General features: G+C 47.7%; 1 protein-coding gene across 1 annotated transcript in view; it reads right to left on the bottom strand.

Annotated features, from left to right (window-relative positions):
* crim1 (cysteine rich transmembrane BMP regulator 1 (chordin-like)) overlaps nt 1-25,355 on the bottom strand; it is a 221,800-nt gene that overhangs the window by 83,856 nt on the left and 112,589 nt on the right. Inside the window, exon 3 of the mRNA XM_056295460.1 lies at nt 3,641-3,883. Within this exon, the coding sequence (XP_056151435.1) occupies nt 3,641-3,883 (243 nt within the window). The remainder of the gene's footprint in view (nt 1-3,640; nt 3,884-25,355) is intronic.

Here is a 25,355-nt window from a genome sequence, read left to right as displayed (position 1 = left end):
CTGCGCGGTGCTAAACGTGTTCTAGTCCGAGTGGCCGAACGCGTTTCAAGTCCTGGTTCATACGGAACAGCTGTCGTGGTTCATATCTTACTGTGGTTAATTTCTGCGCTGTTTCCCTGGTTCGAATCCGATCCTTTTCGCCGTTCGGCCAGAACTTTGTAAAATGTACTCGGCAAACTGTTTTTCGGCACAACTGCCATGTTTTACTTCCGTACGTTTGTCCGAGTTACGCTTAAAACGTCGTTCTTGTAAACACGGATGGACGACGAGAACTCCAGCGTTAACAGCGGTTGTCAAGGTCTGGCTGTCCCCCAACATGGCGGAGCTGTTCGTTGTCAGGGAAAAGTCACGTGATCGAGAATAAGCCACACGAGGTAACGGTAAGTTCCCACCGATGCAGAGAACGGAAATGGGAGTAGAGAACGGTCAACTGAGCATGCGCGAAATGCCTCTACCATGCCGCCATCTTTTGTAAAGACTGAGGGTTGAACCAGTTGGGGAATATTTCACCGTGTCTAACGACAGAAAGGACAGCAATTCGTTCAGCCAGCATGCAGGAGAAGGTGGAGTTGGGCTTTTCCACTGTAACAGAATATGTCTGCGGGCTATGCGCGAGGCAAACGCAGAGACATCAGAACCCCTCTTAGTGAGACCGGCTGGAATAAGGGGTACCCCAAAGATGGCTGTCAAGGGGCAGGGTTCTAGTGTGACATTGAGGGGCCTAACATATATTAAAGAAACAAGACCAAAACAGTTAGTTCTGGACAAGAACGTCCAGTGTTGTTTACATCTCTGACCACTAGGTGGCAGGTGTGCAACCGTAACAGAGCTGCGGGGAACCACGGAAACAGCAGGCGTTGCCAGTGCCACGCCAGCTATGCTCCAGACTACTCAGATTTTGTGAAGAGGTGTGTTCTTCATATTTGTCCTCAACGTTGACAACATATTGCTCTGTATCACAGTGGTTGAAGCGTCATAATCCATCACTGTGTATGGAATCGTGACACGTGACATTTTGTTTTGCCAAATTCTGGCCAAACACTGCCCTACTCTATAGTTTTCAACTGTTTAACTAAATATATATGATGTGATGTTCATATATATATATATGTGTGTGTGTGTGTGTGTGTATGTATGTATGTATGTATGTATATATGTGTGTGTATATGTGTGTATGTATGTATGTATGTATGTATGTATGTATGTATGTATGTATGTATGTATGTATGTATGTATGTATGTATGTACACTACCGTTCAAAAGTTTGGGATCACCCAAACAATTTCGTGTTTTCCATGAAAAGTCACACTTATTCACCACCATATGTTGTGAAATGAATAGAAAATAGAGTCAAGACATTGACAAGGTTAGAAATAATGATTTGTATTTGAAATAAGATTTTTTTTACATCAAACTTTGCTTTCGTCAAAGAATCCTCCATTTGCAGCAATTACAGCATTGCAGACCTTTGGCATTCTAGCTGTTAATTTGTTGAGGTAATCTGGAGAAATTGCACCCCACGCTTCCAGAAGCAGCTCCCACAAGTTGGATTGGTTGGATGGGCACTTCTTTGAGCAGATTGAGTTTCTGGAGCATCACATTTGTGGGGTCAATTAAACGCTCAAAATGGCCAGAAAAAGAGAACTTTCATCTGAAACTCGACAGTCTATTCTTGTTCTTAGAAATGAAGGCTATTCCATGCGAGAAATTGCTAAGAAATTGAAGATTTCCTACACCGGTGTGTACTACTCCCTTCAGAGGACAGCACAAACAGGCTCTAACAGGTACTATTTAATGAAGATGCCAGTTGGGGACCTGTGAGGCGTCTGTTTCTCAAACTAGAGACTCTAATGTACTTATCTTCTTGCTCAGTTGTGCAACGCGGCCTCCCACTTCTTTTTCTACTCTGGTTAGAGCCTGTTTGTGCTGTCCTCTGAAGGGAGTAGTACACACCGGTGTAGGAAATCTTCAATTTCTTAGCAATTTCTCGCATGGAATAGCCTTCATTTCTAAGAACAAGAATAGACTGTCGAGTTTCAGATGAAAGTTCTCTTTTTCTGGCCATTTTGAGCGTTTAATTGACCCCACAAATGTGATGCTCCAGAAACTCAATCTGCTCAAAGAAGTGCCCATCCAACCAATCCAACTTGTGGGAGCTGCTTCTGGAAGCGTGGGGTGCAATTTCTCCAGATTACCTCAACAAATTAACAGCTAGAATGTCAAAGGTCTGCAATGCTGTAATTGCTGCAAATGGAGGATTCTTTGACGAAAGCAAAGTTTGATGTAAAAAAAATCTTATTTCAAATACAAATCATTATTTCTAACCTTGTCAATGTCTTGACTCTATTTTCTATTCATTTCACAACATATGGTGGTGAATAAGTGTGACTTTTCATGGAAAACACAAAATTGTTTGGGTGATCCCAAACTTTTGAACGGTAGTGTATGTATGTATGTATGTATGTATGTATGTATGTATGTATGTATGTATGTATGTATGTATGTATGTATGTGTGTATATAATCCACATCATTCTAAATGTGTTATTTCCGACGATGTGTACTTTAGTGAACAAAACGTGATTTCTTCTTCACTGACAGGAAACCGACCCCGGGTGCGAGGCAGGGTAAAAACTGAACAGGAGATTTTAGATGTGTGTGTCTTCAGCAGTGGAAGATCTGTGTTGCTGCAACCCCTGTCATTAACAAGCAGCAGCTGAGGAAACACAACATCCGGAATCACGTGTTCATGTGGATCCGTGACTCTTGGCGAGCGGCGCTTCCTGTGTGTGAGTAACGGGCCGGGCCCAGCTGCCAGAACATGGCCTGCACTTGCCGCACCAGACCATCTGAGGCGGTACCAGTGGCACTACGTGGTGTACCCAAGAGCCGGAGATCTCCATTTGTTGTGTAAACACTCCAGGTCTGAATGAATTACCGAAAAATACACAATGTTGCTTAACATTACTGACATATTACACAATGTTGCTTAACATTACTGAAGAAATACACAATGTTGCTTTAACATTACTGAAATAGTACACAATGTTGCTTTAACATTACTGAAATAGTACACAATGTTGCTTTAACATTACTGAAATAGTACACAATGTTGCTTTAACATTACTGACATAGTACACAATGTTGCTTTAACATTACTGAAATAGTACACAATGTTGCTTTAACATTACTGAAATAGTACACAATGTTGCTTTAACATTACTGAAGAAATACACAATGTTGCTTTAACATTACTGAAATATTACACAATGTTGCTTTAACATTACTGAAATAGTACACAATGTTGCTTTAACATTACTGAAGAAATACACAATGTTGCTTTAACATTACTGACATATTACACAATGTTGCTTTAACATCACTCAGCACAGCAACATCTTAAGTCACACTGTAAAAAAATGCAAACCGATTGTAAAACCACGTGGGCTCCTTTGTGAGTTCGATGGAAAAGCATCCAATGTTAAACGTCTTCAACAAACCAGATGTTTCCATCTGCCTGTCTAGCAGGGCAGATGTTTGGTGCGTGTGCACGGTCAGTAATTCTCTGTGTGTACTTTGTATTTTGTTGCTACGCCTTTGGAGATACTCAATCAAAGAACGGAAATAAATTGAAAACCTACCGGGTTTACACTCGTATAAGTCGCAGCACTCCCCTGGTCGACCTGTTGCCTTGGTTACCAGGATGGTTAGGTGTCCTGGCTGGCAGAGTTTTCGGAGGCAGCCGGCTGGTCGACAGACGCACCGCGAGGGCAAAGGGCAACACTGCCCGGCAGGAGCGTAGCCCTCAATGAGGACCGAATCCTCGGGGCACAGGGGGGAGAACTGGACTTCACAACGGGCTTTGGAGCAATCCGGACGAGACTCTGAAACACAGAAAACCCTCATGTAAGTGGCAGTGTGACGTCACAACACAGGTTTGAAGCCCAGGCTAAAGCACATTAGACCACCACGCCGCAGCCCCGTACAACTCAACATTTCTTCTTCTGTATCCATCCATCCATCCATCCATCCACCCATCCATCCATCCATCCATCCATCCATCCATCCATCCATCCATCCATCCATCCATCCACCCATCCATCCACCCATCCATCCATCCATCCATCCATCCATCCATCCATCCATCCATCCACCCATCCATCCATCCATCCATCCATCCATCCATCCATCCATCCACCCATCCATCCATCCATCCATCCATCCATCCACCCATCCATCCATCCACCCACCCATCCATCCATCCATCCATCCATCCACCCATCCACCCATCCATCCATCCATCCATCCACCCATCCACCCATCCATCCATCCATCCATCCATCCATCCATCCATCCATCCACCCATCCATCCACCCATCCATCCATCCATCCATCCATCCATCCATCCACCCATCCATCCATCCATCCACTCATCCATCCATCCATCCATCCACCCATCCATCCATCCATCCATCCATCCATCCATCCATCCATCCATCCATCCATCCATCACCCAAACCGCTTATCCTGCTCTCAGGGTCGCGGGGATGCTGGAGCCTATCCCAGCAGTCACTGGGCGGCAGGCGGGGAGACATCCTGGACAGGCCACCAGGCCATCACAGGGCCCCCCACCCACCCTACACCACACACACACTCAGACACATCATTTATATAAATCCAACACACACATTCAGTCTGTCTCCGACTGGTTTTGAGAGTCTGTAACGTACTGAAGCGAATTCAGGGGGCAGCCAGGAACCGCCACAGCCGGGACGCGAACCCGGATCTCCCGCACCACGGGCGTTAACCAGTCGACTAAAGGGTCCCGACCCGTTAGCTAGCGAGTCTACTCATCCGTGATCGTTACGCTACGCTACGCTACGCTACCCCCCTCCTTCGGGAGGCGCGTCCCCGCGCTTCAGCATACCAGCTCCCTCACGCCTCCGGGCGCATGCGCCTCCGATGGCCTCCCCATCCCACTTCTGACACCAATGTAGTGAATTCAGGGGGCAGCCGGGAACCGCCGCAGCCGGGACGCGAACCCGGATCTCCCGCACCACGGGCGACTACGTTAACCAGTCGACTAAAGGGTCCCACCCGTTAGCCAACCGTCCATGTAGTTTATTTTTTAAGGTACTTTTCCCCCTTGTTTGTTTTATGGTTCATTTGACTAGTTATAGTAAGTACAAGTACACAAAACGAAACTTTGTGCGTTCGGTGCAAATACTAGCTTAGCAGTGGCTGTTGTGTAACCTAGCAACAGTCACATATATATCACTACAACATCATAACAACATTCATGTGATAGAATTTACCAACATAAAGCAAATTGCTTGCGATCAGTTAGCTGTGCCTAGTGGTGTTTTTAGGTGGTGCAACATGCGTCAATATTTAACAAAACACTGGATGTTGCAAAGCCCAACATAGCGCCGACACCAAACTTTTTAATGCCCAGCTGGTGCATTAGGTGCAGCTGACGCAGCTGGTGTAGCAGGTGCATTGCGTGCAGCTGGTGTAGCTGGTGCAGCAGGTGTATCTGGTGTAGCTGGCGCTGCAGGTGTAGCAGGTGCATGACGTGCAGCTGGTGCAGCAGGTGTATCTGGTGTAGCTGGTGCAGCAGGTGTATCTGGTGTAGCTGGTGCAGCAGGTGTATCTGGTGCAGCAGGTGTATTTGGTGTAGCTGGTGCAGCTGGTGCAGCAGGTGTATCTGGTGTAGCTGGTGCAGCTGGTGCAGCAGGTATATCTGGTGTAGCTGGTGCAGCAGGTGTATCTGGTGTAGCTGGTGCAGCTGGTGCAGCAGGTGTAGCTGGTGCAGCTACCCCAGTCCAAAGGCACGTTAGCAGTGACGTTAAGGATGCTATTGGTAAACTGCCCTTTAAAAGGTCCCCTCTCCACTGCAGAGCGTATGACTGAGACTGCAGCTGGTGTTGCGCTAACAGAATGACACTACGCACAAAGACACATAAACACGCTAGCAAACTTTTATGTACACACTGTGCACACACACACACACACACACACACACACATAGCACCATTTCTCTGCCAGTCAGTCCTTCTGAGTCCATCTCATTCTAACTGATAGAGACTTTGTATGTGTTTGTGTGTGCATGTGTAAACGTGCGTGTGTGTGTGTGCGTGCATGCCTGTGTGTGTGTGTTATCATTTTTCTGTGTTTGACATTGTGTTTCTGTGTGCATGTGTTTGTGCTTGATGTGTGGCTGCCTAAGATTACTGACTGAACTGACGGGATGAAGAGCAATCGGCAAATAGTGGAGAAAAGATCACACAGACACACACAGACACACACACTATATGCCCCCTGTGTGTGTCTATCCTACACATGCATTCAGGTAATATCACAGGCTGTCAGTGGGGAGCCCTGGGAGAAATATGGAACTGGGTCTTGTGGGAAAACCCATCACAGACACGTTGTCGTTCCAGCTCCCCCCTGATAAAGAATCAATTCTCCAAATCTCACCATGTGCACCACCTCCACTTCTGTTCTGCAGCTGAAAAACTAGGGCAGGAGTCGTGTTGCACAGTACTCGGGGTACTGCTCCGAAACAGTGTTGTGTTGCCCCCACCTTCCCCGAGCAGTCCAATCTATCCGCTGTCTCGGCGAACGCGGCGTCTGTACCCATCATTACCTCGCAGAGGAGAGCGCGCATTCTTGTTGAGCTTTAGGATTCTCACAGGTTATTCAGGTCGCGTAAAGTTAGCATGCAGCGTCCCCTGCATCCACACACCCGAACCGCTGATCCGGCTCCATGCCTGACTTGCTGCTGTTTCCAACTAGATAACCTCACCAACATCCATCCATCTATCCATCCATCCATCCATCCATCCATCACCCGAACCGCTTATCCTGCTCTCAGGGTCGTGGGATGCTGGAGCCTATCCCAGCAGTCATTGGGCGGCAGGCGGGGAGACACCCTGGACAGGCCGCCAGACCATCACAGGACCCACACACACACACACCCCTAGCATGGCCGAGTCACCTGACCTACATGTCTTTGGACTGTGGGAGGGAACCGGAGCCCCCGGAGGAAACCCACACAGACACGGGGAGAACATGCAAACTCCACGCAGAGGACGACCCCCAAGGCTGGACTACCCCGGGGCTCGAACCCAGGACCTTCCTGCTGTGAGGCGACCGCGCTAACCACTGTGCCGCCGTGCTGCGCAGGCGAAGATGAAGGCCACTAAGTAACATTTTTGACAAGAACAAAAAGAAAATGCATGCCAACTTCTGGGATTGGACTCCTCATCAACATAACCATTTTTAATTGCAGGACTCTCGGGACTTGCAGGTCGTCAGGAGACACGTTGTGCAGACAGGCGTGCAGTCCTCTGACTGGTTTGTCCAATCTGTGGGGCTGCTCGTCTGCATTATCGTAAGACCGCATGGCGAGGGTAACGCGTCGCTACTGTTCAGGATTTGCTTGCACCGCTATCAAGGCTCCCTGAGGCACCTGAACGCCCTGCTGAAGCTGAACCCAAAACATTCACACACACAGGCATGCACACTGCTCAGGGGGCCAAAAGATGAGGCTGCATGAGCAGAGAAAAATACAGACCCGCAGGGGGATCTGGGGTGCAATTTTAATTATCATTTTTCAATAAGCTACTAAATGCTCATTTCAGGTGTCTTTTAGGATTATTCTGGTGCTGGCCACAAACTAACAGAATTACAAGACTGAGCAAAACAAAGCACAAAGTATTAAATGATTAAAGTCCCACTCCAGTCATGTTTTAATACATATAAAAGGCCCTGCTTGCTATAATCCATTTTTTTCCCCTGCAAAATAAGTTAAATTATCTTGTTAAAATCCAGAAAACGACATCTACTCCACCCTCGTTGAAAAAAAATCCAGAATCTATGAATATGAACATTATCCCACCCTCAATTACAATCTGCCCACCTCTCCGCCCGCAGTGCATTTAAACACCATATGTACAAAAGTATTGGGACACACCTCTGAATCATTGAATCCAGGTGTTTCATTGCCACAGGTGTATAAATCCAGCAGCTAGCCATGCAGTCTGCATTTACAACCTTTGTGAAAGAACGGGTCGTTCTGAAGAGCTCAGTGAATTCAAGTGTGGTACCGTCATGGGATGCCACCTTTGCGATAAGTCAGTTCGTGAAATGTCTTCCCTGCTAGATATTCCAGGGTCAACTGTAAGTGGTATTGCTGAAAAGTGGAAGTGTTTAGGGACAACAGCAACTCAGCCATGAAGTGGCAGACCACGTAAAGTCACAGACCGGGGTCAACGAGTCCTGAGGTGCATAGTGCGTAAAAGTCGCCAACGCTCTGTTGACTCAATAACTGCAGAGTTCCAAACTTCCTCTGGCATTAACATCAGCACAAAAACTGTGTGCCAGGAGCTTCATGGAGTGGGTTTCCATGGCCGAGCAGCGCATGCAAGCCTTACACCACCAAGCACAATGCCAAGCGTGGGGTGGAGTGGTGTAAAGCACGCTGCCACTGGACTCTGGAGCAGTGGAAACGTGTTCTGTGGAGTGATGAATCATGCTTCTGTCTGGCAGTCTAATGGACAAGTCTGGGTTTGGCGGATGCCAGGAGAACGTTACCTGCCTGACTGCATTGTGCCAACTGTAAAGTCTGGAGCTGTGAGACAACTGCGCTAACCACTGCGCCACCACGCCCCCTAATATGAACTTGCATTTTCCAAACAGAAAAGATTTGTTATGCGACCATTTTGATCGCAGTCTAGTACCTCTGCCTTCACTAATGTTCTGGAAAACTACAGTCAGGTCAGCTCTGGCTTCAGACGAGAGAGAGAGAGAGAGAGAGAGAGAGAGAGAGAGAGAGAGAGAGAGAGAGAGAGAGAGAGAGAGAGAGAGAGAGAGAGAGAGAAGCGGTCGAATGAGCTAGAAAGTGAATGAAGAGAGGGAGCAGCGGTGGCAAGAACAACAGGTTCTTGAGCACATAGTCATAACTGTGCACAGCTCCAGCAGTATACGAAATTAACTGTGAACACACACACACACGCACACACACACACACACACACACGCACACACGCACACACACACACCTATGCAACCAAACGCATAATACCCTCTAGGCTACCACCTGGTGGAGATAATTATAGCCACTTGTAGAATTTTCCCTTTGTTGCTTTGGATGTGACATTGTTCCTTGATTTCATAGCAACAAACTACTTGTCGGGGAACTTAAAAGTCTGGCTGACCAGCTGGCCCCCATTTTCACACTGATCTTCAACAGATCACTGGAGCTGTGTGAAGTCCCCTCCTGCTTCAAGAGCTCCACTATCATCCCGGTCTCCAAGAAATCCATATCACAGGTTTAAATGACTACAGGCCTGCTGCCCTAATGTCTGTGGTTATGAAATCATTCGAGAGACTGGTGGTGGCCCACCTGAAGGAAATCACAGCCCCCCTGCTTGACCCCCTGCAGTTTGCCTATCTAGTAAATGGGTCAGTTGAGGATGCAGTTAACATGGTATTGCATTACATCCTCCAACACCTCGATTCCCCAGGGACATACACAAGGGTCCTGTTTTTGGACTTCAGCTCAGCATTCAACACCATAGTCCCAGATATCCTCCACTCCAAACTCACCCGGCTTACTGTACCAGCCCCCATCTGCCAGTGGATTAAACACTTCCTGACAGACAGGAGGCAGCTGATGGGGCTGGGGAAAATCACATCCAGCACCTGGACAATCAGCACTGGCGTCCCCCAGGGATGTGTGCTCTCCCCTCTACTCTTCTCCCTCTACACGAATGACTGCACCTCAGGAGACCCATCTGTTAAACTCCTGAAGTTTGCAGACGACTCAACCATCATTTGCCTTATCCAGGATGGTGACAAGTCTGCATATAGACGGGAGGTTGATCAGCTGGCCCTCTGGTGTGGCCATAACAACCTGGAGCTGAACACACTCAAAACAGTGGAGCTGACAGTGGACTTCAGGAGGAGCACCCCTAACACTGTCCCCCACCCACCATACTCAACAGCATGGTGTCTACGGTGAGAACCTACAGATTTCTGGGCTCCACAATCTCTCGGGACCTCGGGTGGGCATCCAATACAGACACAATCATGAAAAAGGTCCAGCAGAGGATGTACTTTCTCTGCCAGCTCAGGAAGTTCAACCTGCCTCAGGAACTGCTGATTCAGTTCTACACTGCAATAATCCAGTCTGGCCTCTGCACATCCATCACTGTCTGGCTTGGATCGGCCACCAAACAGGACAGGGACAGACTACAACAGACAGTTAGGTCTGCAGAGAAAATCATTGGTGCCAACCTGCCCTCCATTCAGGACTTACACACCTCCAGGCTCAGGAAACAGGCAGGCAACATGACTGCAGACCCACCAAACCCTGGTCACAACCTGTTCCAACTCCTCGCCTCTAGTAGGTGCTACAGAGCACTGTACCCCAAAACATCCAGATATAAACACAGTTTCTTTCTGCAGGCTGTCATTTAGATGAACACTTAACACTGTCAAATAAATCCAACCATGTTGTATATACTGTACTGTACATGTTGTATATACTGTACTATACATGTTGTATATACTGTACTGCACATGTTGTATATACTGTACTGTACAGTGTATGTGTACTGGTACACTCTGTCATGTCCATCTACCTCAGGCATGTATGTCAGTAAGCTGCTAACATGTATTTCAGCATCTCTGATATATTCTCCGCACCACTGCACCTTATCACCTCGTATTTCACCTTGTGTATATATGTGAAGATCGTTGTGTTGTGGTGTTGTTCTTCTATGTTAAGTACACTGAGAGAGCCACGAAACCGGAGTCAAATTCCATGTGTGTGCAAACCAGCATGGCCAAGAGACGTGATGCTGAACTACGTTTTCAGCGGAAACTGGTAATATCAACAACCTATTTTCTGCAGTGCTTGTGGGTTTGTTGTCTACCCTCTGTGAAACTGATTTATAACAGCAACGGACGCTTCGAGGACACGTTTCAGCGAGTGCCTGCAACCAAACCACAGCTGTGATGTTATGTGCAACAACACAACCGCCTTGTAGAACCTGATAATGTAATAAATTCCCAATGATGTAATAACCCCGATAATGTAATAAAAATCTGCTCTTGAGTCCATTGAAAATGCAATAAAACCTGATAATGTAATAACTTCCTGATAATGTCATAAAGTGTATTTCCCAATAATCTAATAAACTTTTTACCAACAATGTAATAATGTGTTACATTAACGGGACGTTATTACATGATCAGGTTAGCCTTCATTTTCCTGGTCCTGATAATGTAATAATTCCCCAATATTGTAATAATTTAACAGCAGACCACCCATACATGGATTCAAGTGGCGATACTGTTTAAGCAACGCAAGCTCGAGAGGTCTAGCGCCACCGACAGGTCAAAGTTGGACGTGCATGAATGCGCTACTCTTCCTCAAAGCTACCTCCAAGCTACTTCAACACGTTTTTTCTCAGTTGGATCATTTTATTACATTATCAGGGAGTTATTACATTATCAGGTTTTATTGTATTTTCAATGGCCTCACGTGCATTTTTTATTACATTATCAGGGTTATTACATTATCGGGGATTTATTACATTATCAGGTTCTACACGCCTGATAGCCAGTCGATTAATTAATACATGTTACCTGGTCATCACTGTTTCCTCTGAAACAACACCCACTCCCAGCAGGGAAAGAATAATAGTTGACAAGAGGTTAGTGTTCGCTCATCTATCACAGGGCAATGAACACAACGACACGACTCTGCTGCAGTTTGCCTGAGCAAGAACTATAGCTGGGAAGCGTTAGCATCAAACCAGGCGGAGCAACCAACAGTGTGTGATACGTTTCTGCCCTGGGGTCCCAGGAACTTGTGTCTTCATCTGCGCTGCACCCTGCAGCCACCGCCAGGAACACAACGGCAAGCAGCCGCGACGTGGAACACGGCCTTTCCCAAAAGCAGCTCACCTGAGCAGTGCTCTCCTTTACCAGCATCAACAGTCACACACGTCACACATCTGTTCAACAATCCCGTTGTTTCACGCCATCCCATGCTTCCCAAACCTGGCACGGAATGGGCGGAAACACAATCACGAAAACAAACAAGCATGCAGAGGCTGTTGTGTTGCACCAGGCTCATTATGACAACAACAACTCCTGTAACCCTCACAAGAGCAGTAGTCCCTGGTGTAGGTGTGCTGTGTGTGTTGTAGGTGTGTTGTGTGTGTGTTGTAAGTATGTTGTAAGTATGTTGTAGGTGTGTGCTGTAGGTGTGGGAGCAGGTTGGAGGTTCCAGCAGGGGTGTCATAATAAGGATAGTGATTTGAGTGTGAAATAGAGGCGGGGAGGAGCAGCGGGCAAGTACTTGTCTTGGTTCAGCTTGTGAAAATCTCAGAGTCCAGAGTGTACTGAGACATCCCAGAGTCCAGTGTGTACTGACACATCCCAGAGTCCAGAGTGTACTGAGACATCTCAGAGTCCAGTGTGTACCGAGACATCTCAGAGTCCAGAGTGTACTGAGACATCTCAGAGTCCTGTGTGTACTGACACATCCCAGAGTCCAGTGTGTACTGAGACATCCCAGAGTCCAGTGTGTACCGAGACATCTCAGAGTCCAGTGTGTACCGAGACATCCCAGAGTCCAGTGTGTACTGAGACATCTCAGAGTCCAGAGTGTACTGACACATCCCAGAGTCCAGTGTGTACTGAGACATCCCAGAGTCCAGTGTGTACTGAGACATCTCAGAGTCCAGAGTGTACTGAGACATCTCAGAGTCCAGTGTGTACCGAGACATCTCAGAGTCCAGAGTGTACTGAGACATCCCAGAGTCCAGTGTGTACTGAGACATCCCAGAGTCCAGTGTGTACTGAGACATCTCAGAGTCCAGAGTGTACTGAGACATCTCAGAGTCCAGTGTGTACTGAGACATCTCAGAGTCCAGAGTGTACTGACACATCTTAGAGTCCAGAGTGTACTGACACATCCCAGAGTCCAGTGTGTACTGAGACATCCCAGAGTCCAGTGTGTACAGACACATCCCAGAGTCCAGAGTGTACTGACACATCCCAGAGTCCAATGTGTACTGACACATCCCAGAGTCCAGTGTGTACTGAGACATCTCAGAGTCCTGTGTGTACTGAGACATCCCAGAGTCCAGTGTGTACTGAGACATCCCAGAGTCCAGTGTGTACTGAGACATCCCAGAGTCCAGTGTGTACTGAAACATCTCAGAGTCCAGTGTGTACTGAGACATCCCAGAGTCCTGTGTGTGCTGAGACATCTCAGAGTCCAGTGTGTACTGAGACATCCCAGAGTTCAGTGTGTACTGACACATCCCAGAGTCCAGAGTGTACTGAGACATCCCAGAGTCCTGTGTGTACTGAGACATCTCAGAGTCCAGAGTGTACTGAGACATCCCAGAGTACTGTGTGTACTGAGACATCTCAGAGTCCAGAGTGTACTGAGACATCTCAGAGTCCAGTGTGTACTGAGACATCCCAGAGTCCTGTGTGTACTGAGACAACTCAGAGTCCAGTGTGTACTGAGACATCCCAGAGTCCAGTGTGTACTGACACATCCCAGAGTCCAGAGTGCACTGAGACATCCCAGAGTCCTGTGTGTACTGAGACATCTCAGAGTCCAGAGTGTACTGAGACATCTCAGAGTCCAGTGTGTACTGAGACATCTCAGAGTCCAGAGTGTACTGAGACATCCCAGAGTTCAGAGTGTACTGAGACATCCCAGAGTCCAGAGTGTACTGAGACAACTCAGAGTCCAGTGTGTACTGAGAAATATGTCACGATCCAACCAACACTTTCATGCATTTAATGCAATAACTCGAGCATTTTCCAACCTTTGAATAGCCCTCATTTAAATTCAAGTGTTTTCAAGGATTATGAGACGTTAACCCCCCAAGGGGTGAGGTGGGAGGGATGCTGCTTCTGTAGTCTGTAGCGTGTGTGTGTGTGTGTGTGTGTGTGTGTGTGTCTTCCTAACTTCTGTGTGTGTCTGCCTAGGAGGGGGAGGGAGGTGGAGGGGCTAAAAGAGAAGAGAGCCCCCCCCCCCCCCCATTGGACACAGATAAACGGTGGAGGTGCAGCAGTGTGGGGGGACTTGTCTCATGTTGCAATACCAAAAGGTTTAAGCTCCAACAAGTCCTCCAATCCAGACGACCACATAGGTCGTTTGTACTCTAATACGACTCGCAGCAGCGTTTCCTAAATTAGCGCCCCTACCGGCAGCAGGAGATAAGCCACAGATACTTTTCGCCTCTGTTTATTGTGGTTTTTTTTATAACAATGTGAGAACAATAAAATATGTAGTCAGTGTGTTTTTGTAAGACTGGTAGTGGTATAGTCTAGTATAGTAACTAAGATTAGTAGTGGTATAGTCTAGTATAGTAACTAAGATTAGTAGTGGTGTTGTCTGGTATAGTAACTAAGATTAGCAGTAGTGTAGTCTATTGTAGTAACTGAGATTAGCAGTAGTATAGTCTAGTATCATAACTATGACTAGTAGTACTATAGTCTAGTATAGTAACTAGGATTAGTAGCAGTATAGTATAGTATAGTAACTAAGACTACCAGTAGTATAGTCTAGCATAGTAACTTAAACTAGTAGTGGTATAGTCTAGTACAGTAACTACGACTAGTAGCGGTATAGTCTAGTACAGTAACTAAGATTATTAGTAGTATAGTCCACTATAGTAACTAAGACTAGTAGTGGTATAGTCTAGTATAGTAACTAAGGCTAGTAGTGGTATAGTCAAGTATAGTAAATAAGAATAGTAGGAGTATAGTCTAGTATAGTAACTAAGACTAGTAGTAGCATAGTAACTAAGACTAGTAGTGGTATAGTCAAGTATAGTAACTAAGAATAGTAGGAGTATAGTCTAGTATAGTAACTAAGGCTAGTAGTGGTATAGTCAAGTATAGTATCTAAGAATAGTAGGAGTATAGTCTAGTATAGTAACTAAGACTAGTAGTAGTATAGTAACTAAGACTAGTAGTGGTATAGTCTAGTATAGTAACTAAGGCTAGTAGTGGTATAGTCAAGTATAGTAACTAAGAATAGTAGTATAGTCTAGTATAGTAACTAAGATTAGTAGTGGTGTAGTCTGGTATAGTAACTAAGACTAGTAGTAGTATAGTCCAGTATAGTAACCAAGACTAGTAGGAGTATAGTCTGGTATAGTAACTAAGATTGTTATTGGCAGTATGTTCACCTATGAATAACGTTATAAGAGCTAACTTAACGTTAGCCGCAAGTTAGAAAGTCAGCTAGCGTGGACATTATAACCGCCATGTGACATGAAACGTTGCTTTTATTAATATTTGTCCTCGCGAGAGCTTATGGAAGCAGATGCTTATTGTTACAGGGAAAGTAACGTGTTCTCATTACGGAGGAGTGCGAGGGAGCAGCTCAAAACGTCACTATAGGTCGTAATAAGCTGCTTGTACAGTTGGTCTAGTCAGAAAGGCACGAACTGAGGAAGCCTCTTAGGTGAGAGGCGAAACGTCTTCACGGATATATAAAAAGTCCAGTTGCACTTGATTCAACTCCTTTGGATAACCATGACCTGGATGAATGAGAACATTCACAGACAACGTTAACGTTGCTCTGCATTAACGTTGCTTTGAATTAACGTTACGTTGCATTAACGTTGCTTTGCATTAACGTTGCTTTGCATTAACGTTATATTGCATTAACGTTACATTACATTACCGTTACATTGCATTAACGTTACATTACATTAACGTTACATTGCATTAACTTTACATTGTATTAAGGTTGCGTTTCATTAACGTTACATTACATTAACGTTACATTGCATTAACGTTACATTACATTAACGTTACATTGCATTAACTTTACATTGTATTAAGGTTACGTTTCATTAACGTTACATTACATTAACGTTACATTGCATTAAGGTTGCGTTTCATTAACGTTACATTACATTACCGTTACATTGCATTAACGTTACATTACATTAACGTTACATTGCATTAACTTTACATTGTATTAAGGTTGCGTTTCATTAACGTTACATTGTATTAAGGTTGCGTTTCATTAACGTTACATTACATTAACGTTACATTGCATTAACGTTACATTACATTAACGTTACATTGCATTAACGTTACATTACATTAACGTTACATTGCATTAACTTTACATTGTATTAAGGTTGCGTTTCATTAACGTTGCTTTGGGGGTGGTGTGAAGCTTTCATTGCACTTACAGTAATGTAACGAGTGTAGTCGTCTTCGAGTAACGCGATCTTCGCACTGTCTCTCCTCTGCTCCGCTTCGTGCGTGTGTGTGTGTGGGGGGGGGGGGGGGGGAGGCGGCTGTGCCCAGCCCTCGTAGGAGCAGAGAGAGGAGAGGGGAGAAACCAGCCCGACCATAAATGACAGTAACAGTAGTCTATCGCTTTCGCTATGTGCTGCCCATCACTCCCCCGAGGCTTGAAGGTATCTGGACCATCTTGAACGTCAAGAGGGTTGCGTAACAGCTGCACGTGAGTTGATTAAACTCCATTTTGTTATCACCAACACCCCGGACATCTGAACTTGAATACAAAACAGACGCGGACCTTTGAGTAAAGAGTTTGACAACCCCTGGTTATAGCCTACATGTGCTATCCAGTGGCGGCTGGTGCTAAACATTTCGGTGGGGGGGGGCCGCAATGTACCTTGTGGCAGCACACCTGACAGCTGTTTTCATGTCCAAACATAGTTATTAGGGAGGACAATGTAGCCTATAGATTCTATCGCAGTTGGTGGACGGTGGATGATTGACAGCTGAGACGAGGCGTGGTGGTGGGTGTGAACATGATTGACAGCCACGAGAATTGTCCAATCACATTAGATCAAAAAACATCAAAACAATACCAAGTCACTGTCAGTAAAAGTGGGCGTGTCTGGGGCAGCACAGAACTGCGCCCCCTGGAAAATCGGAAGACACCAATCAGACAGCAGCCTCAGGTCACCTGCTCGCCACAAGTTCGAGGGCTTACATGAGGTATGGTTTGGGCGGCGCCCCTCACCCAGGAAGTATATGTATTCAGACAGGAACCAACCAAACACCATTTGGACCGGTATGTAATGCTGCTCACAGACTGACAACACTTTTATCTCATCATTATTTATATTATACAGCTCATATAACCCCGCCTGCAGCCCAGGGGCTGCTGGGATTTATACAGCTCATATAACCCCGCCTGCAGCCCAGGGGCTGCTGGGAAAGGCTGCAGCATCCCCGCGACCCTGACAGCAGGAGAAGCGGTTCGGATAATGGATGGACGGAAGTAGATTTTCATCTCTTGATGTTTGAGGGGGGGGGGGGGGGATGACGCCCCAGCGCCCTCTACTGGCCAGCCGCCGCTGGTGCTATCTGCAAACGTTTCCGGTTTCCAAAGTTGCAGAGCTGCGTTAAGTCTCATGCACGTCCGATTCCCCGTATACGTGACGCAACTGGGGGCTTAAGCGATGCTGATGTGGCCTCTTCCGCCGTCTGCCAGTCGTACTTGTCTGCTGATGGTCCGCTCAAGCCTACGAGACACGGCGCAGAAGGAAACAGGAAAACAGCCGACAGCGGGAAAAAGGAAAGGAAAAGGGGAAAAAAGAGGAGAGCGGGAAAAAGATCCCAGACTACTGAACTGGCCAGAAGTTATAAAACAGGGTTGCGGGGGGAGGAGGGGAGGCACCGATATTCCACTTTTCCTCCATCCGAGTGCAGAGCCAGATACATTTGTGAATGTTTTTCCTCACACAGCCACACACATACGAATGCAAGGGGGGACTTGAGGCCTTAAAGCCCCTCCAGGGTAAACAAACAAAATACCGAGGGGCAGAAAATATGGAAATGATGAACATTATGTAAATAGAAGAGCCGAATGTGATGATGACTGCGGAGACCTAGCGGAGAGAGGATTAAGGGTGAGTCCAGGGACACACCAGCGCTTCAGGTTGACGTTAAGTGAGGCCTGGCGAAATAATGTGGATCTCACGGGGCATGTGGATCTCACGGGGCATGTGGATCTCACAGGACATGTGGACCTCACAGGGCATGTGGATCTCACGGGGCATGTGGACCTCACAGGGCATGTGGATCTCACGGGGCATGTGGACCTCACAGGGCATGTGGACCTCACGGGGCACATGGATCTCACTGGGCATGTGGATCTCACAGGACATGTGGATCTCATGGGACATGTGGATCTCACAGGACATGTGGACCTCACGGGGCAGATCCGGTCTGGACAGATTCAGATCCAGTCCCAAAGAAAAGCTATTACTGCACACAAACATGCATAATGAATAAATCACCCAAGGGTGGAGAAAAGGCTTTATGGGTCCTTGTTCTGACTCTCTCTCTCTCTCTCTCTCTGCCTCTCTCTCGCTCTCCCTCCTCTCTCTCTCAGTCTCTCTGCCTCTCTACCTCCTCTCTCTCAGTGTCTCTGCCTCTCTCCCTCCTCTCTCTCAGTGTCTCTGCCTCTCTACCTCCTCTCTCTGTCTGTGTCTCTAACTGTCTGTCTGCCTCTCTCTCTCTCGCTCTCTTCCTGTCTCTCTCTCTGTCTCTGCCTGTCTGTCTGCCTCTCTACCTCCTCTCTCTGTCTGTGTCTCTGCCTGTCTGTCTGCCTCTCTACCTCCTCTCTCTGTCTGTGTCTCTGCCTCTCTCCCTCCTCTCTCTGTGTCTCTGCCTCTCTACCTCCTCTCTCTGTCTGTGTCTCTGCCTGTCTGTCTGCCTCTCTACCTCCTCTCTCTGTCTCTGTCTGTCTGTCTGTCTCTCTCTCGCTCTCCCTCCTCTCGCTCTCTGTGTCTCTGCCTCTCTCCCTCCTCTCTCTGCCTGTCTGTCTGTCTGTCTCTCTCTCTGTCTCTGCCTGTCTGTCTGCCTCTCTACCTCCTCTCTCTGTGTGTCTCTGCCTGTCTGTCTGTCTGTCTCTCTCTCTCTCCCTCCTGTCTCTCTCTGCCTGTCTGTCTGCCTCTCTACCTCCTCTCTCTGTCTGTGTCTCTGCCTGTCTGTCTGTCTCTCTCTTTCTCTCTGTCTCTCGCTCTCTCTAACACAACACACACACACTTAAAAACTCATCCAGCCGTGACCACAGCTTGGCGGGAAGTGGTTGCCCTGGCGACTGCTCATCTGGTTGCTGTGGTGAGGTCATGGAATCACAACAATCAAGTGATAATACAGTGGAGATGATAGGGCTTATTAGTATTATGGGGTGGTGGCATGCGGCTGTGAGTGTGTGTGTGTTTGTATGTGAGTGTAAAAGCCAAAAACAAAACAACCAACAACCATCTATGAGGAAAATATTACAGAGGAAGACTAGACACTCTGTCTGTCTCTCTCTGTCCCTCTCTTGTATCTCTCTCTCTGTCCCTCTCCTGTCTCTCTCTCTGTCCCTCTCCTCTCTCTCTGTCCCTCTCCTGTCACTTTCTCTCTGTCTCTCTCTCTCTGTCCCTCTTCTGTCTCTATCTCTCTGTCCCTCTACTGTCTCTCTCTCTCTATCCCTCTTCTGTCTCTATCTCTCTGTCCCTCTACTGTCTCTCTCTCTCTGTCCCTCTACTGTCTCTCTCTCTCTATCCCTCTTCTGTCTCTATCTCTCTGTCCCTCTCTTGTCTCTCTCTCTCTGTCCCTCTCCTCTCTCTCTCTCTCTCTCTCTCTCTGTCCCTCTCCTGTCTCTTTCTCTCTCTCTCTATCCCTCTACTGTCTCTCTCTCTCTGTCCCTCTTCTGTCTCTATCTCTCTGTCCCTCTACTGTCTCTCTCTCTCTGTCCCTCTCCTCTCTCTCTCTCCCTCTCCTGTCTCTTTATCTCTGTCTCTCTCTCTCTATCCCTCTACTGTCTCTCTCTCTCTGTCCCTCTTCTGTCTCTATCTCTCTGTCCCTCTACTGTCTCTCTCTCTCTATCCCTCTTCTGTCTCTATCTCTCTGTCCCTCTACTGTCTCTCTCTCTCTGTCCCTCTTCTGTCTCTCTCTCTCTCTATCCCTCTACTGTCTATCTCTCTCTGTCCCTCTTCTGTCTCTCTCTCTCTATCCCTCTACTGTCTCTCTCTCTCTATCCCTATTCTGTCTCTATCTCTCTGTCCGTCTACTGTCTCTATCTCTCTGTCCCTCTTCTGTCTCTCTCTCTCTGTCCCTCTTCTGTCTCTCTCTCTCTATCCCTCTACTGTCTCTCTCTCTCTCTATCCCTCTTCTGTCTCTATCTCTCTGTCCCTCTACTGTCTCTCTCTCTCTATCCCTCTACTGTCTGTCTCTCTCTGTCCCTCTCCTGTCTCTCTCTCTCTGTCCCTCTCTTGTCTCTCTCTCTCTGTCCCTCTCCTGTCTCTCTCTCTGTCCCTCTCCTCTCTCTCTCTCTCTCTGTCCCTCTCCTGTCTCTTTCTCTCTGTCTCTCTCTCTATCCCTCTACTGTCTCTCTCTCTCTGTCCCTCTTCTGTCTCTATCTCTCTGTCCCTCTACTGTCTCTCTCTCTCTATCCCTCTTCTGTCTCCATCTCTCTGTCCCTCTACTGTCTCTCTCTCTCTGTCCCTCTACTGTCTATCTCTCTCTGCCCCTCTTCTGTCTCTCTCTCTCTATCCCTCTACTGTCTCTCTCTCTCTATCCCTATTCTGTCTCTATCTCTCTGTCCCTCTACTGTCTCTATCTCTCTGTCCCTCTTCTGTCTCTCTCTCTCTGTCCCTCTTCTGTCTCTCTCTCTCTATCCCTCTACTGTCTCTCTCTCTCTATCCCTCTTCTGTCTCTATCTCTCTGTCCCTCTACTGTCTCTCTCTCTCTCTCCCTCTTCTGTCTATCTCTCTCTGTCCCTCTTCTGTCTCTCTCTCTCTATCCCTCTACTGTCTATCTCTCTCTGTCCCTCTTATGTCTCTCTCTCTCTATCCCTCTGCTGTCTCTCTCTCTCTATCCCTCTTCTGTCTCTTTCTCTCTGTCCCTCTACTGTCTCTCTCTCTCTGTCTATCTCTCTCTGTCCCTCTTCTGTCTCTCTCTCTCTGTCCCTCTCCTGTCTCTCTCTCTCTCTATCCCTCCTCTGTCTCTATCTCTCTGTCCCTCTTCTGTCTCTCTCTCTGTCCCTCTTCTGTCTCTCTCTCTGTCCCTCTCCTGTCTCTATCTCTCTGTCCCTCTTCTGTCTCTATCTCTCTATCCCTCTTCTGTCTCTCTCTCTCTGTCCCTCTTCTGTCTCTCTCTGTCTCTCTCTCTCTCTGTCCCTCTTCTGTCTCTCTCTCTCTCTCTGTCCCTCTCCTGTCTCTCTCTCTCTGTCCCGCTCTTGTCTCTTTCTCTGTCTCTATCTCCGTCTGTCTCGCTCTCTCTGTCTGTCTGTCTCTCTCACTCGCTCTCTCTCACTTTCTCTCCCTCTGTCTCTCTCTCTCGCTCTCCCTGGGCTGCCATGGCATCAGACATTACTCGAGGTAAACGCCAGAGTTGGGTTTCAAGTCGCACGCTCTCTCTCTCTCCTCCTCCTCCTCCTCCTCTTGCCAGGGAAGAGGACGCTGACAGTTTCAAGAGAGAAAAGAGAGGGAGCGAGAGAGAAAGAGAGAGAGCAGAATGTCAGCTCTGCAGCATGGCAAATGGAGGGAGGGATGGAGGGGGGAGGTGACACTGAGGTGTGTATGCATATGAGAGGGGACATGAAGAAGGGGGGTAGGAAGGACTTGAGAGGGGGAGAGAGAAACGGTGGAGGAGGAGGAGAGACAGAGAGGAGAGTGGGATAAAGACAGAGAGATGAGAGGAGAGGGAGCAGCATGTCTTCTTGTTTTATTCATAGGTGACTGTGTTGGAACCGGCGACACACTGATCCCTCTAACACCCGCTTTCCTTCACCCTTCCTCCTCTCCGCACGTTCCTCCTCTCCTCTATACTCTGCTATTTCCTCCCTCTACTTCTCTCCTGCGCCACTGCCGCCTCCTTCCCTCACTTCTGCTCTTTTGCTGGCCTCGTGCTGGATCACTACACCGACACACGCCGTCTCTCTCCCTCCTTCTACCTCTTCAGGTGTCAGCCGTCGGATAAAGCGAGAGGTTTTTATTACCTCATCCTTTTTTCATTTCACTACATTCTCTTAGCGACGCGGTGGCGCAGTGGCAAGAAGGTCCTGGGTTCGAGCCCCGGGGTAGTCCAACCTTGGGGGTGGTCCCGGGTCGTCCTCTGTGTGGAGTTTGCATGTTCTCCCCGTGTCTGTGTGGGTTTCCTCCGGGGGCTCCGGTTTCCTCCCACAGTCCAAAGACATGTAGGTCAGGTGACTCGGCCGTACTAAATTGTGTGTGAGCCCTGTGATGGCCTGCCGACCTGTCCAGGGTGTCTCCCCACCTGCCGCCCAGCGACTGCTGGGATAGGCTCCAGCATCCCCGCGACCCTGACAGCAGGATAAGCGCTTTGGATAATGGATGGATGGATGGATGGATGGATGGATGGATGGATGGATGGATGGATGGATGGATGGATAGATGGATAAATTCTTCTAAAGCTTTCTCCTGGCATCGTGACAAGTTATTCTCCAAGAATTCCCGGTTCAGCTGACGGCTGAGACTCGTCAGAGAGCTGCAAACCTCCCAGCTGAGGCAGAATGCGTTGATTAGCCGGCGTGATGCACTGAAAGGTACACATATGGCCGCATCCTTGAGAGCAGTTCTTATGTGCCGCAAGGTGACGGGTCCAAATGCGAGGCGCTCGTAACACACGTCCACATCACCGCCCGTGCCCATTATAGCGGAGACGACTGAACAGAGAAAGTGGAAGCGAAGCACCGATGCCGGTGAAGGCCCGTGTGAAACCGTTTCCTGAAAGTCGTGTGAAAAGACAGCACCAATAAAGAAGAGGGGACGACATGCTGCAAGAGATGAGAGCTGAATTCAAAAGGCAGTTGGGGAGCCGGTGGTCTGTTGACTAAGTCCACTGAAATACCACGCTGCTTACTGGTTTCAAACCGTAAGTCTGCATTATACAGGGCTCCAGACTTGGTTGCATTGGTGCGCCTAACATTTTAATTTAGGTGCACCAGCACAACATTTAGGTGCAACCAAAAACTTTCACTTCTGGCACCACAATAACACAGTTTTAGCTAACGTACAATTGTCCCTAGGTGTGAATGCGTGTGTGTGTGTGTGTTGGCCCTGTGATGACCTGGTGGCCTGTCCAGGGTGTCTCCCCGCCTGCTGCCCAGAGAATACTGGGATAGGCTTCAGCATCCCCGCAACCCTGAGAGCAGAATAAGCGCTTTGGATAATGGATGGATGGATAATGCGGTTACCTCCAATTATGTCGGATCTGGGCTGGGACTTCCAAGTCCTGGGGACAGGTGTACCGGGCCAACCCGGCCAAAGCGCGTAATACACCCGCAGGTCCAACATGTCAGTTTCACGGTTTGCCTCACTCAGGCATGAAAAGAAAATGCGTGTATGAAGGTGAAGTGCCAGCAGGGGGCGATGATTAAGAGGCGAAGGCAGGTTAGGGTTAGGGTTAGGTGAGGGATTTTGGAAAAGGTTGATGCTAGATCCAACGGGGTGTAGGCACGGAAGTAGCCGTGATTGGTTGTTGGTTAGGGTTAGGAGTTAAACTCTTTTTGAATTTCCATTGTTAGCAAACGTTAACGTTAGCTATCGTTACATTACGATCTGGCAATGTTAAGGTCAGCTGTAAGCTAGCTAGCTAAATGTTTCAGTGTGCATCGTTTGTGTCAAGTCAGTGCGCTTCGAGGTTCCACGCTGTCTATAGGCCGACGAAACAGCCAATCACGGCTACTTCCGTGCCTACACCCCGTTGGATCTAGCGTCAACTTTTGGAAAATGCTGTATGCTTCTTTTCCTCCGTGGGGAGTTGCTGGCATTGAATTAATCATCGCCCCCTGCTGGCACTGCACGTGTGTACTTTTCACAGCTGAGTGAGGCAAACCGTGACACTGACACGTTGGACCGGCGGGTGTATTACACGCTTTGGCGTGATACTGGGTTGAACAGGCATGGTAGTATTTTTCTTGATGAAAAAATAATCAGTAGTTCTCGTCATTGTGAATTACCGCGATGTCGCTTGAGCAGGAGTACAGGGCACGGGTCTCGGATATAATAACCGTCCATACTAACACGGCTGAAAATGTAAACTAGATCCTTTTCTACATACTCCGGTATGGTAGGTGGCGGTATGCACCTTAAACTTAGTGCAGCAATCTGCCCTAATTTTCCCACCCGCATTCCACGAAGACCCGCCCCTCTCTGCCTCTGGTTGGCTAGTACTCTGCCTTCGTTGATAAGTTTGGCTAGGTTTAGGCATGAGGAGTAGATGGTTAAGAATATCAAGGTGAGAGCAAATCAGCGGCAAACACACACACACACACACACACACACACACCTGCTAAATTTCAGGTGCACTGGTGCCACCAAGGCCGCACCTGACAGATTTTTGGTCATGTCGCACCCTGTGGCCCGGATTTTTCAAACCTTGGCCCCATATAAAGCAATGAATGTTACAAGTCTTTCTCCTAGATCGCCACCTTGCCGTGGTGGAGGAGCTTGCGTATATCAGTGATCCCAAGAGCTACGCCATCCTGAGCTCCCGGTAGGGTCACCCAAGGCGGATAGGTCAAGGGGGAGGTTCCAGATGAAGCGCGATCCAACAAACACCTCAACGGTGGAACTGATAGAAGATGTCTCCAGGGTCACAACGGCAGTGAAGGTGGATGAAGTCTGCAACAGAGGGTGGTCCCTAATCGTCTTGGTTCTCCATGCCGTTGGAGTCTGGCCACCCCCTGCCAAGGACCATGTGGTAGCTGCAGGAGCATCAGCCTCTCCACATAAAAATCGGTCACGCAGGGTGTCCTCCCATTATTGTGGCCCCAGGATCAGCCTCTACACCCATATGAGGACCCAGAGGTACCCCGAGGGAGGACGGTCATACTCGAGCCCGAGTGACCACTGATGATGATGATGTTAAAAGTGCTGTGAAATCTGAACGTGTCGTTGTTAGTATGTTTCTAACGTGGACAATATTCCCATTTGCGAAGACGATTCCTGGTAGTTCTTCTGCACTCCATGCAGAGGAGATACTATACTACATTCCCTTTGTTGGCTGCTGAACTCAGACATTTTACTGTGTTACGTTCTGTGCGTTTGTGTTACATCCTGTGCGTTTATGTGAGAAGCCCAACAACATCATATTCCTTAATTAGCTAATGTAAAAGTTTCTTATTGTGTTTCTCATGCTAAATATATGCTGCTGTGACCAGATGTTGAGTTCAACATGTCACACAACATAAAGGACGCACATTTGTGGAGTCAACACCACATGATTTAGCCTCAGGTTACTTGGCAAAGGAATCAGGAACAAGTTATCCTCATCTCATTCATGTACTTTCATA

This window comes from Lampris incognitus, chromosome 16 (genome assembly GCF_029633865.1).
Source record: "Lampris incognitus isolate fLamInc1 chromosome 16, fLamInc1.hap2, whole genome shotgun sequence".
NCBI classification, from domain to species: Eukaryota; Metazoa; Chordata; class Actinopteri; order Lampriformes; family Lampridae; genus Lampris; species Lampris incognitus.
Note: the sequence above shows the minus strand (reverse complement) of the source record. Positions and strands in the feature narration are given on the sequence as shown.